Below are 18,795 nucleotides of genomic sequence, written 5' to 3'. Positions count from 1 at the left end.
ACAAGTGGAAGGGGTTCTGCAAAGTCTAGCCCCCAGCTTCCGCCACTGCACTATCGCCAGTCCCTCCAGCTTGCGCGCTCTCGCGCGCTCCCAAACCAGCCCCACGTTACTTTGATTGACAGTTCGGCCCCGCCGCGCTCCTTCCCACCGACCTTCCAATCCTTCGTGCCAATCTCCGCGTCTCGCCGCTTCCCATTGGCTGGTTTTGGCGTCCCGCGGCTCCTCCAGGAACTGTTCCTCACCGAGCCCGGGAGGACGCGGCTGGCGGAGAAGGGGCGGGGGGAGGGTGGGAGGGGAGACGGGGGAGACGGCGGAGATGGAAGCGAGGGGGGCGGTAGGAGAGGAGGGGGAGGGGGAGCGGACCGTCCGGCACGGCGCAGCCATAGGCTCCGGGGAGGCGCTACGTCAGTGCCCCACGTTGGACACGGCGCACTGGATTGGCTGACGCGGGCCTCCGTTCCCCCCCGGCTCCAGCTCGGCCCCCGGCCTCCGCCGGCTGTGTGCTTGCGGCCCCCGCCCGCGCGGGGCTGGGCGGGGCCGGCGCTGGTTAGCTCCGGAGTGTGAAACCGCGTGTTAATGTAACCGGCGCGAGAGGCGCGGGCGGCGGTGGCGGTGGGAGCGGCGGCTGCAGGAGCAGCAGGAGCGGCGAGTACCCGGTGCCCAGCGTCCCCGAGGCAGCCGACTGCTCCACCCCCACCCTCCTACGGCCGGGCAGGACCTGCGCCACCAACCGGGCCCTCCGCCGTCCCGCGGCGACCGAATCCTCTTCGGCTCCGCTGCTGTGACTACTCGGGACTCGCCCTAGGAGTTTGCCCGCTGGGGAGGGAGACCTAGCGGCGGAGCGCACTCTTGCTCTTCTCTCCACCATTTCGCGGATGTCTTCCCTTGGGTCTTGAGAGAACTTTGCTGCAGGCTGGAGAGCCCTTTGCAGAGAGTGAGAAAAAGGGAAGAAAAGAAAAAGACCCAGGAAGAAGAGGCGCGGACGAAGGGTCCTGAGCGGCTGTACGGCCGGGACAAGTGCGTGCAGGGCACTGCGCCCTAATGCGCCCCGGGCTCAAGGAACAGCGGGTGGTTGCGGGATTGCTCCACGAAGAGTAGCCCTGTGGGTCCAGGAGCGTTTGTGCAACCGCGGAGAACACCGAGTGCCGGTCGCACGGGGCGTGCCGAGCCGCCTCCCGGCGCGCCCTCCGCACTTTCCTCGCTTCGTCATCTCTCGTTCCCCAGTCGGGGCTGAGGCTCTGGACCACCGGGTGAGGATCCTCAGCTTCGATCCCGACCTTGCAGTTTGCAGAAGCCAGTGAGCGCCTGGCCAAAGACGCCGCCGGGACCCGAGGAGTTGCCCCGGAACGCCGCCGGGTTTGTTTGTGTGTGGGTTAGCTGGGGGTGCCGCGTCACCTGCACCTCGCCTACTGCCACCGCTGTCACGGGGAAAACCCGGGGAGGAGGCTGATCAGAAGAGCAAAGCAAAACAGCCCGCCTGGATTTGTGTGCCCGGGACGGGCGCCCGGCACGCGGATCTCGGAAAGGAGTGCCGCCGGAGTCACCGCGACCCCACCTCCTCGTTTGGGCGGCCGAGGGCCGCGGGTTGGAACGCAACCCCCACGCTCTTTCCCTGCGCGCCAGAGACGCCGCGCAGATTTTTGGAGCACCTGGGCGCCCCACAATGTGGCCCTGAGGGCTGAATCCCATAGGCAGGAGCTGCCGCCGGCACCGAGAGGCCACCGAGCGCGCCGGGTGCGTGGCCAGCGCGCCCCGCTTCTGCCTGGCCTCCTGGCTTAATTTTCCTCGGCGGGATTAAAGTTGGAAATTGAGCGGAGAATTGAGTTGTCCGGGAACCGAGCCTCGGCAGCCGCCAGAGCGATGTTCCCGCAGAGCCGGCACCCGGTGAGCCAAGGGCGGGTGGTTGGATGGGGGGCTTGAGCGAGGGTTGGGGAAGTGCTTTCCCTGTGCGGTAAGGGACGAGTGGCTACTGCAACCTGGCGGGTTCCTTCGCCCCCAGCGGTGCCAGGGTGAGCGGGTCTTGGGCTCGCCCACCCTGGGGCAGGGAGTAAAGTGAAACTCAATCCCCCCCTTTCCTTCTGGGCCCCCTCCTATTTGACGTCTAGACAGGGCGGACGAGGGCGCCCGGGGAGGCTGGGGTTTCTTTTCCCGGAGCCACATCCTTCCCATTTTCCCGAGGCGTGTGGGGCGCCCCCCCTTTGTTTCTTGTCTCCCTTATTTACATGTCAATGTAGCCCCCGTTCTGGTGCGCCCAGTGGTGGCCCCGGCGACTCTGGGAATCGGGAACGTTAGGCTGTTGTTTTTCTCCTCGCGTCCCCGGGGTCATTATCACCCGCATGGGGGAGGGGGCGGCGGCGGCGGCGACTCGATCTGGCTTAGTCCTCTCCAGTCTCGGGGCAGCTCCCTTTCCCGGGTCTGGTTGACCTAGGGACAAGGCGCGATCCGCCCTGGAGGATGGAGGAGATTCTGTTCTGAGCCTTTTTAGAAGCTGAGGGCAAGAGGAAGGGCCACTTTCTCTCCAAAGTGAATCGTAAAGTTGAGTTTGGGGCTCGCTTTTTCACCACTTAACTTTATTTTTGTTTATGTCTTATGCGATTTCTCCCTCCCCTGACTTTCTGCTTTATCCATCCGCCCGCATTCTGGTGCCTCGGTGCCCCTCGCTGGTCGCCCCCAGACGCCTCATCAGGCTGCAGGCCAGCCCTTCAAGTTTACTATCCCGGAGTCCTTGGACCGGATTAAGGAGGAATTCCAGTTCCTGCAGGCGCAGTATCACAGGTGCGTGTCCAGCCGCGTCACGCGAGTGGTCGGTCGCCCAGGCTGCCCGGTGCCCCTCATCTCCCATTCTACTGGCGGCGGCGCCTGTACTTAGTACTGGCGTCCAGGCGGTGGCGTGTGGAGTCGCAGTTAAGACCTGTCATTCATGTTACCCCCTTCAGTGTCTCTTCTCGGGCCGCCTCTTTTCTCTTGTCTCCTCCTCCTCCCATTGTTTCCCTTTTGCCCGTTTGCTGCTGTTCCAGGGAGTCCTTTTTCGTGTATTTAGGAGTTGCATGAGAACCGTCAATATTTGCACTTCATTTATTCATTTTGCAACAGGCTGAGCTGAAACATTGGTTCAATCGATGCCTCAGCTCTGGAGTGCGGGTTCATGGAAGCAAAGCCATGTTGAAATCGCTGTTTGCCTTGCTAGGAAATTGGGTTGTCTGAGACAAAGTCCATTAGGGAAGGCTAGATGCTTTTAGTTACGCCCATCACTGGTGATGATGAGGGAAGAGATGGATAGCAAGTAGGGGAAAGCACACCTGCATTGGCCTCATTCTGGGTTGTTTTGAGTGGGACAAGAGAGAGGAGTCACATTTATATTAATGTCAGCCTTAGTTACTTTTAATGATACCTACCGTCAAAGGATTTATAAATGAAACTATTGGTAAAGTATTCTGCCCATGGTGAATTTTCCAGAAAGGTTAGTTTATTTCCTTTGATCCTATGAGGTTTTGGCTCATTGGAGCTAAGAAATAGCTGCATTGACATTTTTACTTTTGTAGTGCTTGAGAAAAAGCACACAGATAAGCTAAGTGGCTTGGGTGTAAATTTTCTTACTTTGTCAGGGGCTTTCTGATTATTGACCTTTTGTCTACTTGTAGATACTATCTCCAGAGCTTGAGGCATACTTGCACATACCATGTTTACCTAACAGGGAGAACTTCAACCCACTTCATTGCGGTAGCTGCTTGACATATTTTGGCAGGGATTTAAAAATCAAAGGTTTTGAAAGGGAGCAGCCATAGTAGAAGTAATTTTACAGATAAGGTTTTCAAACCTAGAGACTGTTTAAATTGGCAAGATGGTACAGACTATGCTGAAGTCTGAAAAGTGTGCAAAGGCCAGATTTTGGTGTAGTCTAGAGAAGTGAACTTTGCAAGGAAGTAAGGAACAGATAACCATGAGGAGAAATCTGTTTTGATGGACTTTTCATTCTTGGCATCGGACCAGGTATGCATCAGGAAGAAAAAGAACTGTAGTTGAAAGGGATACCCTGTACTGTTAACCTTATTCTTCTCTGTTAAATGCAAGGACAAAGCTTTCAGGTATTTACCTAGATAGTTTATGGTTTTTCCAAATTGGTCTTTGTTTTTACTTGAAGTGCAAATATGTGAGGCAGATGTTAAAACAAGTGACATAATGTTTACATTAAGTTGCCTGTTTTGTTTTCATAGCCTTAAATTGGAATGTGAGAAACTGGCAAGTGAAAAAACAGAAATGCAAAGGCACTATGTGATGGTAGGTATCAAAAATTGGACTTTTTTTCTTTTCATATAAGTATCATTAAGTATATATTCTTAGCATTATAAAATCATGAGTTAATGAAATACCGGGTTCTTTTTTTTTCTTTACAGTATTATGAAATGTCATATGGACTAAACATTGAAATGCATAAGCAGGTAAGCTTTAATTGAATCTCAAGCCGAAATGAGAAATTTCTTCATGATTTTGTAACACTGACTTTGTCCTCAGCCCTGGAGTTGTTGGGTGGGCGTTTGTGTGTCATTTTTTCTTTCCTCTTAGTGTCCTGTATCTTCCTGCGAATTGGTAATGGTAGTATTCTGCAGCAAGGATTGCTTCTTGACAATTACCTTGATTTTAAATGACGAGGTGGGAGGTGCTTTGGAAATGTAAAGTAGCCTGTTTACAGACAGATAGGAACTGAGACTCCAGAGTTTACTGGGGTTTCTCTCACAGAATTGCTGAAATTTGAGTAGTGTTTGTACTGTTTGGGAAGAAAGTGTGGACCTGTGTGGGGAAGAAGAATGGTTAGGAGGTTTTTTAATCAGATTCAACAAGGTATATGAGTAACTGGAGTACTCCTTATGCTTTGGGGTTACACAGAGTGACCCTGAGGATTGGTGACTTATCAGCAGACATCTTTTTGAGAAATTCCTCAGTTGATGCAGGTTTGGAAGTGAAAAAAGTATCCTTTTATGGCCACAGCATATGTTGAGAGTTACTTCAGTCCTAGTGGTTTTAAAAGCATGAAAAGATTAGTGACTGGAAAGCTCTAGCTATGACTATGAGTTTGCAAGTTCCCATAAAATTCACACTTATGGCTACTATAATGGTGTATAAAAAGAGTATTGAGCTGGAACAAGGCACTAAGGACCTCATAAGAGAAGAAAAGCTAAATGATTGCTCAGCCCAAAGGACCCTCGATTGAGTAGTCATTGTCTGCCAAAGAAAGCATTAATGGCAGGGTGTAAGTATTCTGGAGATATGCTGACATTCACTTTTTCATCAAGACGCTGGTACAATAAGTCTTTTAGAAATCGATTGCCTCTTAAAAAATTATCATCAGATGAAGTTGCACAGTTGGACACATTTCAAAGTGCAACAATACAATTCTTACTTGATGTATATGTGCTATTTCATCTCAAACCCTTGTTTCATTAAATTAAAGAGCATGGCTGACCGGCTGGGGCACAGTGGAGAAATTGATTAGTTCAGCCTTCAGATCTTCCTTATATTCAAAGACTTTCATTAAGCAAGTGTGTTTCAGAGTTGAATTCTGCTTTTGTAACTGTGCTCTTTGATTTTTAATTCATCATAGATTTCATAATGTTAAGTTATCATGTACATTAGATCTATTTTCAGATATGTGTTTGGAAAGTGATAGCTTAGTTCAAGGCCTCTCATTAGTAATGTAATTGGGCTTTTAAAATAGTGCTGATTTTACTCTGATTTGCAAAGTTAGTAGCCTAGCTTGTATTGGGATTGTGCCTTTGTTTTTGTATTGTTTCAGTGGCTAGTGCCTTATTGAGACAATTATGCCTTGTTGATAGTAAATAAACCAGAAGATCTATGGCTCACGTCTATGGTCATTTAAATTAATTATGCAGATAAACCTTGCCTATGCATCCTAATTTGCTACTTCCCCCAAACCTCCAGTACTAGGACATGATACTTTACCACTGAGCTATATCCCCAGCCCTGTTTATATTTGTTTTTATTTAAGTTGCTAAGGCAGGCCTTGAACTTGTGATCTTCCTGCCTCAGTTTGCTGGGATTACAGGTGTGTGCTACTATGCCCAGCTACTTTTTTTTTTTTTAAGATGTCCTCAAGGGCACATTTTTTAAGGGCAGGGTGGGGGGGACAGATATTCTTTAAGTGTAAGAGGAAACTTGAGTTTTTGTGTTTTTTTTTAAACCCATAAACTTGAAGGATTTAATAACCTCATTGACTCTTTTACAAGGGAACACCACCCCTGTGTGATGTTGTATGCTGGTGCTGGGTTTATTGGGGAAGATAAAAGAGGTGTAATTCTTGTGGGTTCCTGTAGGTTACATGACAGGGTGACCTTTTTGTCATGTTAGGGGGAAGGGGGAGAGAGAGTGTCAGAAACCCCATGGTGTGAAAATAGTTTTCTAGTGAGTTTCTGTACTGTGTTGGGCATTTATGAGTATATATTGTCCATCTATGAGAATGTGTGCGTTAATAATATGCTGTGTATAACTGGCTCAGTAATTTGAAAAATGTGAAATGCTGAGAGAGACCATGTTCTTCATAGTAGGGTATTAAGCCCCCTGAAATTTAGTTTATATTGTAAATGCTGACAGACCCTTAACTAGAGTGGTGTGCAAAGTAATGCTATAATTCAGTTTAAAGTGGTCTTACATTTGAAAAACATCCTTCTGACTGTCACACATTAATAATAAGTTCTGAGGAGGCATTTGGTGCAGCTAGTAATCATAATTCTTATTAAAACTGGTGACGTCTGGCCCCCAGGGTGCAGCCAGGCTCAAATTGATGCTTTTCGCCGCCTGATCACCAGCATGGCCTAAGTGCTCATTATATTGTAGAGAGGGCCTTTGGAGCTCTCATTAGATTTGACAGGAATTCTCTCTAGGGGGAAACTGGGCATTAGCGAAGACTCCTGACAGGCTGAAATTATTCCTGCTTTATGGCTTATAACCAAATGCTAGCAAGGCATCATCAGGGGACACAAAAAATTGTCATTTCTGACAACATCTTTGTTACTGGGGGAAAAAAAAAATGCAGTGATGGGGAAACTTTCCATGTAGAGAGCTTTAATGCCGTTAAGATTTGTCTGCAGTGTGACGACTGCTCTGCCTTCCTACCTTTCAACGGGCTTGTCGGAAGGAGTAAGTTTTAGAGTTCAATGTCAAATCTCACTACCAGCTTCTCCGGCTGGAAGTTTTAAAGTGGAAGCACGGGCCAAATCAAGAGTGGTATAATTGTGGTTTCCTTACATGGTGTGGTGCTCCCAGTCTGTTTGTGTCGTGTCAACACTTCCTGATAAGGCTTCCTCTTACTTTCTCTGCTCCCATTTGTGGTTCCTTACTGAAAAGGCAGCAGAGCCAGCATGGGAATGGATACTAGAGTCTTTTATTGTAGCATTAAGACAGTTTTTTCCTCCTTAGAGCTTTTTAATAGGTCCCTGTCTGTCCATTTCTAAACATGTAGATGTTGAATTTTAGCTTTTTTGTTTGTTTGTTTGGTGGTGCTGGGGATTTTATCCAGGGCCTCACGCTAGGCAAGCACACGTCCCCAGCTCAGCTCTTATCTATTTCTAAGCAAAAGAGAGGTGGAGACTTGAAAATTTGAAGGAATTCTGAGACCATCAGAGTATTATAAGTACATTGAAAAATAGGAAGCACGTGTGAGTCTGGTTGTTTTCAAGGGCAATGCCGCAGTGTGTATGACAGCTTGATCTTTGATTTTCTTTGTTCCATGTCTTGGTATTATCTTGTTTGATATTTTGGGGAACAAAATGTACTGTAAATTTCATACATAATCCTTATTTATCCCAATAGTGTATCTCTTTTGTGTGCTTGATAAAGCCAGGTTATGAATTGTCACTAGTGACATCAGTTTTACAGATTTTAATAGTGATTTGGTCTCATGACCTCCATAGGCATCCCTTAAAGTAGTTTGTATAGGTATTTTGTTTTGCCTGAAACTGTGAGCACATGTTCATGACTGGGGCTTGCTTAAGGCCCAGCATCTGTTGAAGCTTTAGCTGGGGTTGCTTGGTTTTAGGTAACTAGTGCTGTTCCCTTCCCACCCTCACCCCCACCCCAGGTGCCCTTGGACCTGTGTGTTGTGACCCACAGCTACCTCTTTTTGTGCTGATTAGTTTCACTTTTTTTTTTTTTTTGGTGTTGGGGGTTATTGGGGATTGAACCCCTGGGTGCTTTACCACTGAGATTTTTATGTTGAGATAGTGCCTTGTTATGTTGCTGAGTCTGACCTCAAACTTGTGATTCTCCTCCCAAGTCTCTGGATTACAAGCATGAACCACTGTGCCCAGCTTCAACTTCATGATTTACAGGACATATCAGGGATGGGCATATGTTCTAAAAGTTAGGAAAACCAGCAGTGCTAGTTTTCTCTGATTTCAGATCTGTGGGTGTCACAAACCATGGTATGTAGAAAGTTGTATCTGACTGAATAATACTGTCTTCTGGTTAGAATATGTTTAAGAACAGAAGAACCAATACATTTCTGAGTGAATCAGAACTTCAATGTGTGCTATAAAATTCTCTTAGAAAAATAATTGTTTTTTAGTGAGATTTTTTTTTTTTTTTTTGGAAAGTATTTCTGTGGGATTATATAAGGGATTCCCCTGAGGGTTAATTTCTCAATGTAACATTTACTGTTTGTTCTAAGTTTTACTTTCTTTTATGTTTATATGGAGGGTGAGGGTACTGTGGTAGAACCCAGGCATGTTCTACCTTCGAGCTATATTCTCTTTTTTATTTTGAGACAGGGTCTTGCTAAATTGCTGAGGCTGGTCTTTTTATTTGTAATCCTGGCTCAGCCTCCAGAGTAAATGGGATTATAGTCATGTGTCACTGTGCCAATTACTGCCCTGTCTCCCACCCACTGTAGTACTATGGATTGAACTCAGGGGTACCCCCAGCCCTATTTTGTATCTTATTTAGAGACAGGGTCTCACTGAGTTTCTTAGCACCTCGCTTTTGCTGAGGCTGGCTTTGAACTCGCAATCTTTTTGCCTCAGCCTCCCAAGCAGCTGGGATTACAGCATGCACCACTGTGTCTGGCCCTGTTTTTTAATCAGTTTTAATCTTCAGTTTCTCATTTTGAGGTGTTTTGTTTTGTTTGGTGCTGGGGATGAAACCACCCAGGGCCTCCTTGCACATACCAGCTGTACATTCTGCCTTAAACTACACCCCAGCCCTGTGATCTACTGCCCCCAGTCAAAATCTCAGACTAGCTGAAGTATAACCACTTAGAATTAAGCTCCACCAGGTGTTAAGCACCTTGTAATATGAAGAGGGTAACTGTCATCAAGATTAGAATGATCCCAGCTTCATTTTCATTAGCTAGGCCTGCCCTTTACAAGCATAAGTTCAAAGAGAGAAATCTCTCAGTGTATTTAAAGCCTAGGTTCTGAGTTGTAAGATTAGCCTGTCCAGTCCCCTACCCCCACCTGGCTTTTTTTTTTTTTTTTTAAATCAAGCAGGGCCAATTTCTCACTACTTAGTTTCTGCCCAGGGCCTCTGCTCTGGGGTAAGGAGACTAAAGCCTCCCTCAGTCATGCAGTTTAAGGAGACATCAGAAAATATAGTAATCATGATTAATTTTACATATACTTTTTTTTTTTATATATGATATTAGTCATGGAACCTAGGAGCATTCTGCCTCTAAGCAACGGCTTTAGCTCTTGTTTTTAAATTTTATTTTGAGACAGTGACTTGCTAAGTTTTCCAGGCTGGCCTTGAACTTGGTGGTGATCCTCCTGCCTCAGCTTCCTGAGTAGTTGAGATTACAGGTGGTTTAGTAATATTTTCTTCCTTGTTCCCTTTCTCATTTCTTGTCTTCCTCCCCTCATACCCTTCCCCGCTCCATTCCTCTGAGGATGGAACTCAGGGCCTCATGCATTTTAGGCAAGTACCGAGATAAATCCTAGCCCAGTAATAGTTTCAGCACAGGTACAATTTTGTGGGGGTGGGTACATACTGGGGATTGAACCCAGGGCCTTACACATTCGAGGCAAGCATTCTAGCTACCACTGAGATTCACTCTAAGTCTGATAAAATATTTTAAAAATTCAAAATGAATACCCCCCCAAATCCACACAGAACAAAATATCAGAATTTCCTCTAAGGATGGAATGAGCAATGTCAAGGTCAGATTAAGGTGATGCAAAGGAGGCAGAGCTGGGCCAGTGTGGGGGTCAGAACCTCCCCCTCTTCCTGCTGGGAGTGGCTGTGACCTGTAGGATCTGCCTTGGTTCTGTTTCTTTCACTGAGATTATTTAATTAAGAACTAGACATGTCACTAGATGCCAGGGCTTCAGGTTCCCTTTTTGTAAATGAGGAAGTTATAGATTGAAGTCTGTTGGCCTCACATGGCAGGAATCATCCCAGCACACTCCACAGAACCAGCACTGCGAGTGGAATTTGAGGAGAGTCCTTTGCCAGAGGGCTTAAGATGTTCTTCCAAATCATGTTTATTAAAAAAAGCAGAAAGGAAATCTGTTTCTTTAGTAAATATTTAAATAAACCATCATGAGTGGTAGTTAAATTAAAGATATATTCAGTTACTGACTCATGGGGCCATTTTATGCATCTGGAGAGCAGAATTTTTGCTCTTGGTTGCTCAACCTCTGTGCCCTCCAGCAATGACCAGGAGGGAACTGAGAAACTTGGCCCTTCACTTTGACCAACTCAGTTCCCCACCCCCACCATTGCTTACTGTTGCCTCAGATTTTCTTTTAGATTGAAATTCTTACAGCTAGTATCTTTATTGTGGAGTATTTAGAATAGCACTTTTTAATTCAATTTTAGATAGCTTTTTTTGTCAGTTGGATTATTCAACAAGATCAGGCGTTTATACTTTCAGAATAGCCCTCACTAATGATATTGGAGATTTCGTCAGTAAAATGTATACCATAGCATGGTTCTGTGGGGGAGAAATATGAGGCAATAGGATTACAGGCGTGTGCCATCTTGCCGGGTTCCAACTTGATGTTTTAAGTAGTTATTGTGTATAGGTAGGAGGTAGGTGTGTACAGGTAGTGATTGATGCATGGTTTCATCTGGAAAATGAAATAATTTACACTGAAATTTTAACATATTATGATATTCAAGTATTGCCATTCACTTAATTTAATAAAAAAGGTCTCAAATAATTGTTTGCAAAAATAAAATGTTTTCAAAATTGCCCAGTTGTTTGACTGTCCAGTCACTATAATGTTTTTTGAAATGTTGAAATATATGGTTTTATCAAATAATATGTGATTTAACACAATTACATATTTCATTATTTAACATTAATCTTTTTGGTGAGGGATTTCTAACCCAGGGCCTCACATACTTGCTAGGAAGTGCTGTACCTCTGAGCTAAGTCCCCTGCCCTTCTATTTTTGGTACTGTACTGGGGATTAAACATAGGAGTGGGCTGTACTACTAAGCTACATTCCCCAATCTTTTTTTTTTTTTTTTTTTTTGGTGCTGGGGATCAAACCCAGTGCCTTATGCATGCAAGGCAAGCACTCTCTACGAACTAAGCTGTATCCCCAGGCCCTCCCAGTCCTTTTTTTTTAAAACTTTTTATTTTGAGACAGGGCCCAGGCTATCTGTCCTCAATTTGACACTTTGCCTTAGCCTCCCAATTTGCTGGGATCATAGATGTGCACTGTTGTGCCTGTCATAAGGTTTAAATTTTTAATAATTCCATTTACCTGCTTTGAATCATAACGAACATAATTGTTTACTCCCTTCCCCTTCACGCTTACATAGTGGGTATAAAAAGCAAATTTCTCCTTTTATTTTTTTATAAGGAAATTTTATTTTTTAATATTTTTATTGTGCTGGAGATCAAACCCAGGGCGTTCGCATGCTGTACAAGCATTCTACCACTGAGATACATCTTAGCCCTACTTTGTCATTTTTTGACCACAAAATTTGTTAGCAGAAAAAAGGGTGGGGTACTGGTCATTTTTGGTTAAAGAAAAAATGAGCCAGGCATGGTGGCGCATACCTATTAATCCCAGCAACTCAGGGGTCTGAGGCAGGAAGATTACAAGCTTGAGGCCAGCCTCATCAACTTTATCGAGACCTCAAAATAAAAGAACTGGTCATGTGCTCAGTGGTACAGTGCCCTTGGGTTCAGTTCCTTGTAGCCCCCACAAAAAAATAAACCAAAACAAAAAACTCTGGAGGAGAACAAAATCTGAAGATTCTACCAATTGAATTAAAATTTTCATCTGTCAAATAGAAAAATTATTATGTGGGGGATGTCCACAAATGTGTAAACTTCCTGAAAAGGGTAGAATTGTGTAAACAACCTGCTGAGCATCCCTGAAATCTCTTCCCAATGTGCTAATAGATATTCATTAGATAGTTATCACCCATTAGGTGAGATGAGAGTAGGCTTTGAGAATGTAGGCACATTTGAACTTGCACACCAAAGCAGCCCCCAGGAAAGGACATTTTAAAAGGAGAGGTTAAAATAAAAGTGCTGCATGTCCAGTCACATCCTAAGTGGGACCCTAGGGTATATCCTTTCTACCTCGGAGACTAACATAGTTCAGACCTATCCGCTCCTTGCAGCTCTAACCCTGGAATGGGAGAACCTGTAAGATGGTAAATGCTGTACCTCATCAGGTATGGCTTTGGGGCTTTGGGCCTTTGTAAGTTTTATTTTCCACTCTTGCCTGTCACTCATAGCCTTCTGTATCTGCTCCTGACTGCTGCTTCATTCATATTTGACTCCATCTCCTTCTTTTCCTTGTATACCCTTTAATATCCAGTCTTTTCATACTGAAACTGAGTTTCTTGTTTCCTTCATAAACAGTCCAGGCCTTTTGGTCAGACTTCACAGGCCTTCCTCAGCTTTCTCCAAGGTCTCATTCAGATACATTGCCTATTTCCCTCAGGGCCTTCCATGAGGGCACCAAGAGCAGGTTGTCACACCCTTACTTTGCTGTGTTCTGTCATAAGGTTTGTTCACGTGCCTCTGTTATTACTCTGACTAGGTTGTAGTCCACTGCAAGCTTGAGCGTGAGGTGTGTCTACCTTCCCAGTGAGTTCTGCGGTATAGGTGCTTGTTATATAGTGTATTTAGTGTATTCCTCATGTATAGTGGTAGTTGCAGGTGTTTGGGGTCCTGAACATTTGAAAGTTGAAACCTACTTTGCAAAAAAAAAAAAAAAAGTTGTACAAAATTTTTTTTTTTTTTTTTTTAAACACAAGCACACAACATTGCTCTACCCAACACTTTTGTTTGTGTACATCTCAGGATTCTTCTGCAAGTCCATGGAATCCAGGTTAAAAACTTAGAGTGCCGGAAGGGATTCTTAAGCAAAAATTTAAAAATGAAATCTGTTCAATGTGGTTGTAATAATCTCGTCTAACCACTTCTTGTTTTTTTGGAAAGGTGATTCACAGTCAGAATATCCATTGAGATATCTTAATGAGAAGTTTAATTATAGTAATGCATTTGGATTTGTACTTAAAAAGAGAAAACAAAAGTAGCATGTTGCTGAGGCCTGGGTTTTGGTGTGAATTGATGTGTGCATACATTATTGTCCCTGGAACTGTCACGTATTGCTTAAGGACAACCACAGCTGCCAATAAGGTTGTGGATAAATTACATTACAAGCTTCTTGCAAGGCATTACATTTGACTTAATCACCAGTTTTCTTGGTAGTATAATGACTATGACTATTGATTATTAAAGTCCTTGCATTGGCCCTAAACTCTCCTAAACATCTGAATTTTGAAAAATTTCAAATCAACAGAAAAGGAGAGAGAAATACACAGTGAACGCCCATCTTACACCCACCTCTATTGTGCCTGGAGTCTGTAAATTAACATTTTATAATACCTGCATGTTGTATATCTCCTACATAGAGCCATTCCCTCCCCTCCTTGGGGGGAAGAATCTGGAGAATTTGGAAGGGCTTGTCAGAGGATCAGGCCTGTCTTTAGTTACTAACATCAGTCTAGACTCAGCGTGAAAGAGGGATTTTCATGTATATGTGAAGAGTTCTGCCTTAGCAGGTTTTCATAAGAATTTTCTACTAGACTTGCCCCCTTGTGTTTTGGGCATGATTGTGGTAAGTTCTCCAGCATTTTTTGGTGTTAAGGTGCTTTCTTTATCAAGTGTCACCTGGAAGCATAGATTTGTACTTGAACAAAAAACACTAGACTCCCCTTACCAAGCTTTCCTGTCTACCTTCCTTTTGGCCCTTTAATGAAACTTGCATTACAGTGCACCTTTAAGATCTGACCAATGTTTTGCTAGCGGGGATGGCTTTAGTGTGGATGGGTAGTAAGCTGGAGAATGATTTTGCAAAAGGAGTCTTGATTTTTGAACTTTGTTTAGAAACTGTCCTGGTGGGGAATTTTACCTGTGGGTGGCACGGGGTGTGAAGGGCCAGAAAACAAAACCTCTTTCAGGTCCCCAGCATGCTGAGTTGTCTCTCTAAGGTTGTGTCCTCCAGGTCAGCTCTTCAGGAGCCCAGCCTTTGTTCCTTCCTGTGCCCGCTTGATTCCTTGAGCAAACAGCTGGTCAGAGCCGCTTATAAGTACGGTGACCAGCCAGTGTATTGACACACTCAGACACAATAGAAAACTGCATCTGGAGGCAAGCCATTGGGATTTGCAGTAAATATATTACAGAACACAAGTGACTTGCCGATACTGCTTGTTTAGCAGTTCGCAAGGCCAATGGCAGTATGGATTTTTGAATTAGAAGGGAAGGGCTGTTCTTTCTCTGTGCGGGAACATCTAGTTGATGTCTAGGGAGAAAATTGATTTAGAGAACAGAATGCAGCCGCCTTTATTTGTGCCATTTGAAAGGCTTCTATGGATTAGTGATTGAAAATAAAAAGGTCACTTTGAGTTTAGGGAAGGGGGTCTTAACATTGATCTGCATCTTGGTTTGGGATGGAGAAAATAAAGAATGGGACACCAGGATAGAAGCAGGGCATCCCGTCCCCATGCAGCCTGCAGCTACAGGTGCCTGCTCCATTCTCAGGTGGTTGTCTTTTTCAGTTATTTGGCTGTCAAAAATCAGCTTATTTTACTTTTGTAGAATGAGCTTTTTCAGGGGGGTTGGCAGGGGGACATTAGAGTAAGCCATAATCCCCCTCCATGGAACTCATAGGAATTGTTCTCCAGGAGCTGTCTGTCAACCTTCCCAACCTCCTTTTCTGTGGATATTAATTTTATTTCTCCTTTAAAAAGAAAACAGGCAAGTAGAGTTAGGGGATGACAACAGTACCCACCCCATGGGATACTTACGTGAATTTGTTAGTTATCATATATAGGAACAGTTAACATTGGATCCTGGCACAGGGACACGTAGCTCTTATCTAAATCTCTTAGCAGTCGCTGCAGGCTGTGTGAATTAGCTTTTTGTCACTGTGACTAAAATACCTGAATAGAACAACTTAGTGGAGGAAAGGTTTATTTTGACTCAGGGTTTCAGGGGTTCAGTCCATGGTTGGGCAGCAGCATTTTTCTGGGCCCAAGGTGAAGCAGAATGTCATGGCAGAAGGGCATGGTGGAGGAAAGCTTTACTCATGGCAGCTGGAAAGCAGAGAGGGGGGGCGGGGGTAGATAGATAGATATGTGTGTTTGGAGGAGAGGGAGAAGGAGAGAGAGAGCTCACACAAGCACCCGCAAAGGGACTGCAAAGCAGATGCACCCTTCCAGCCATGGGCCACCTACCTACAGTTACCACCCAGTCAGTCCATTCAAACTGAAATGAACTGATTAGGTTACAGTTCCCATAACCAAATCATTTCACCTCTGAGTATTCCTGCATTGACAACAATGAAGCAAAGCCTATGTTACAGTTGGAGGGACACCCCAGATCCAAACTGTAACATAGGCCTTGCTTCATTTATACCTGTCGTCTTGTTTTTCCAAGCCGGGCTTCTTTCCTCTCTACTTCTGAATCACTTTTCCTTTCCCCCTCTTATACTGTGAGTGTTTTGTTTGTTTCCTTTAAGTTCATAAGCATTTATCTTTAGGCTCAAAAGGAAAAATTAAACAAACACTTTAAAAAAATACAGTCTGCGTGGGCAGTCCCTACAGTCTAAGGAATTAAAATGCCTTATATAGGCCAAACAGCAAAATATTCTCTCCATTTTTGACAACATTAAGTAATTAATTATGCTACCAGGGAGGACAAAGTTGTGTTTTTTCACTTAAGGCACTGGATAAACAAGAAATAGGATTTGGTTGTTTTATTGAATTGAGTTTTGGCAGAATAAAGGGTGGGTTGTATTTGAGATGTTTTTCTTTTTAACATAATATGGAAAACTGTTCATTGAAGAATTTGTCATCCTGAAAACGGGATGGAGGGGGAGATTGTGTGTGGAACTATAAGGTAAGTTGTTTTCATGGTTAGAGAAAGGAAGAGCTTCAAGTCTTGAGGTGTGTGTGTGTGTGTGTGTGTGTGTGGTTTTGTTTTTTGCTGTGAAATCTGTAAAGTGTGATACGAAAGTCTGAGTAAACTAATTGTGTTATTTCTACATCGACTGGCTCCATGGGCTTGAAATTTTTGTTTCTCATCATATTCACAGCTGATGCTTAGTGCTAATATTTTTGGGGAAATAAAACCCAAACAAGCCCTTACAAGGGAGAAAAGTAGAACCATTGAAATTGGACATATGGGAAGTTGAGGCTTTTGACTCCTGTTGCCCCCTACGTTGCAGTAGAAACTTGTGTGTCTGTAGTATTTGGGATGAAGGAAGACACAAGCTCAGGCAAGTTGTGCCAGTACCTGCTCTCAGGAGCTTAAAAGCTCAGCCGCCTGCTGATGTGGTGTGCTGAGGAGCTCCCTGTTAACATTTCTGTTTAGCTTGAGAAGTGGCCCTGACATCCTGAGTGTCTGTGGGGGAGGCACTGGGTTGTTGACAACCCCCTCGGCCTGCCAGTTGGCTGGGGTTCCAGCCTTTTCCATTTGTAAGCAGGCTGGCTCTTTTTACAGTGCCTGGGCCATGAGCTGCCTTGGAGCCTGTGTCTGCCCAGCTTCTGAGAAGATGGGAATTGGACTACTGAAACGTATCCAACTTTTGTTCTTTTTAGCTGACCAAAGGCCAAAATCATACCACTAACTCAAGATGGGAACTGCTACTTTTTGATTCTTAACAAGAAACCTGTATTTCATAGTTAACTACTGTGGATGCTGTGGTGTGTTTTAATTAAATGAAGCATAAGACATCAAATTTTGACTCTGGGTTTTTCTAAGGGTACAGAGATTTTGAATGGTTGTTAATTTTGTGTTCATTTTATTTTTGCTGTTTTGGGAGTCGAACCCAAAGGTGCTCGACTACTGAGCTGCACTCCAAGCCCTTTTTATTTTTTATTTTGAGACAGGATCTTGTTAAATGGCTCAGAGTGGCTTCCAATTTGGCGATATGCCTCACTCAGCCTCCAGAGTCACTAGGATTACAGATATGCAGCACCATGCCTGGCTTGATGTGACTCAGTGTCAGAGTGCCTTCCTAAAATCTTGTGCAGCTATTGTTTTGGTTATTATTTTAGCACAGGTCAAATCTTTTTTCAAGTGTTTTTTTTTTTTTAATTATTTTTCCTAATTTGTTTCTGAGATTACTCTTGCCAGTTTTCTCTCAAAATGCTGAAGTTGCTCCAAAGTTTTTATAGAATGAGTATCAATTGTTGCGAATTAAAGCAATGTAAAAGGGAAGAAGGGCCTTCTGAGTAGACTTTGCACTCTGAGAATATTGGTATTGACACCATTCATAATTTGGAGTAGAGTTTGAAGACAGGATTCTACTGTTTGTCGCATACTGGTTAATATGGCTGTAAAGAGGAGATGAATGTGGCTACTTTTCCAAGTCTATTACTCAAGAGGACTGTAAATTTGATTGGCTGTTACAATTCTAGCAGAATCATTCGATTTGAGAGCAATAGAAAGATAAGATATCCAATTACCCAAATGATTTGCAGGGTTAGCCAACGTTGTCATGGAGACACGAGTTGGAACAAATTAAATTTTAAGCAATAAAATAATCTTAAAGCCCGTCTGGGAACAAGAAAATTTGGCAGTGGCACTTACCTGAATTGAATCTTAGCTTGACACGATGTTGTTTGACATTGATATACTGTGGGGGCCTAAGCTTATATATGGCACAACATTATCTTTAAAAAGTAACTCAGCCAAACCAGTGAAGGGGGGAATATTGGTATAAAATCAAGGAATATTAACATTGATTCCATGGCTTAAATGATAATTGGGCTGTGGTCTCTCAAGAATGTTTTGTATTTAAGGACCAAAATGCCTTAATAATGTTGAAGCGCCTTTAATTGGACATTTGAAAAAAAAAAAAAAGATTTATTTAGCAGCAACATGCAGTTTTTGGAACTGCTGTTCCCCTTTGTGTGTGTGTGAGCAGATGCAATAGAAATCGTGTGGATGTCTTTTGGTGGGGGGTGGAGGTGTAAGCATGCATATATTTGCATGTACAAGTAAGGAGATTTTGGCACATGTCCCTGCACTGCAGATGATTCTTCTTATTAGTTAAAATTTCTACTTTTCAGTACTTAGAATGGAAAATTTCGTTCCAAACTTTAGCTGATGACCTAAAACCTGAATAAGCGTTGGTCTGAGGCTAAGAAGGTTATTTCCCCCTTTTAATATATTGTTTAACTGGTTCCTGGCTTGTGCCTCAGATTTGAAAGCAGCTGAGTGGCCCAGAAGGAGGGAGGGCTTTTTATCCACATGTCTATTAGACAGATGGAGATGAAAATTGGTCTGAGGTCAAGCCATTTGCAGCG

General features: G+C 44.0%; 1 protein-coding gene across 8 annotated transcripts in view; it reads left to right on the top strand.

Moving 5' to 3' along the window:
• Positions 1-547: 547 nt before the first annotated feature.
• Positions 548-18,795, top strand: part of Tle1 (TLE family member 1, transcriptional corepressor) — a 91,729-nt gene continuing 73,481 nt past the window's right edge. For all 8 annotated transcript variants that reach the window (XM_076846088.2, XM_076846083.2, XM_076846087.2 and 5 more), the window contains exons 1-4: positions 548-1,884; positions 2,675-2,775; positions 4,215-4,278; positions 4,395-4,439. In XM_076846088.2, coding sequence (XP_076702203.1) covers positions 1,861-1,884; positions 2,675-2,775; positions 4,215-4,278; positions 4,395-4,439 — 234 coding nt within the window. In that variant the 5' untranslated portion in view covers positions 548-1,860. The remainder of the gene's footprint in view (positions 1,885-2,674; positions 2,776-4,214; positions 4,279-4,394; positions 4,440-18,795) is intronic.

Source organism: Callospermophilus lateralis, chromosome 2 (assembly GCF_048772815.1).
Source record: "Callospermophilus lateralis isolate mCalLat2 chromosome 2, mCalLat2.hap1, whole genome shotgun sequence".
NCBI lineage: Eukaryota > Metazoa > Chordata > Mammalia > Rodentia > Sciuridae > Callospermophilus > Callospermophilus lateralis.
This window is presented reverse-complemented; position numbering and strand designations above follow the sequence as displayed.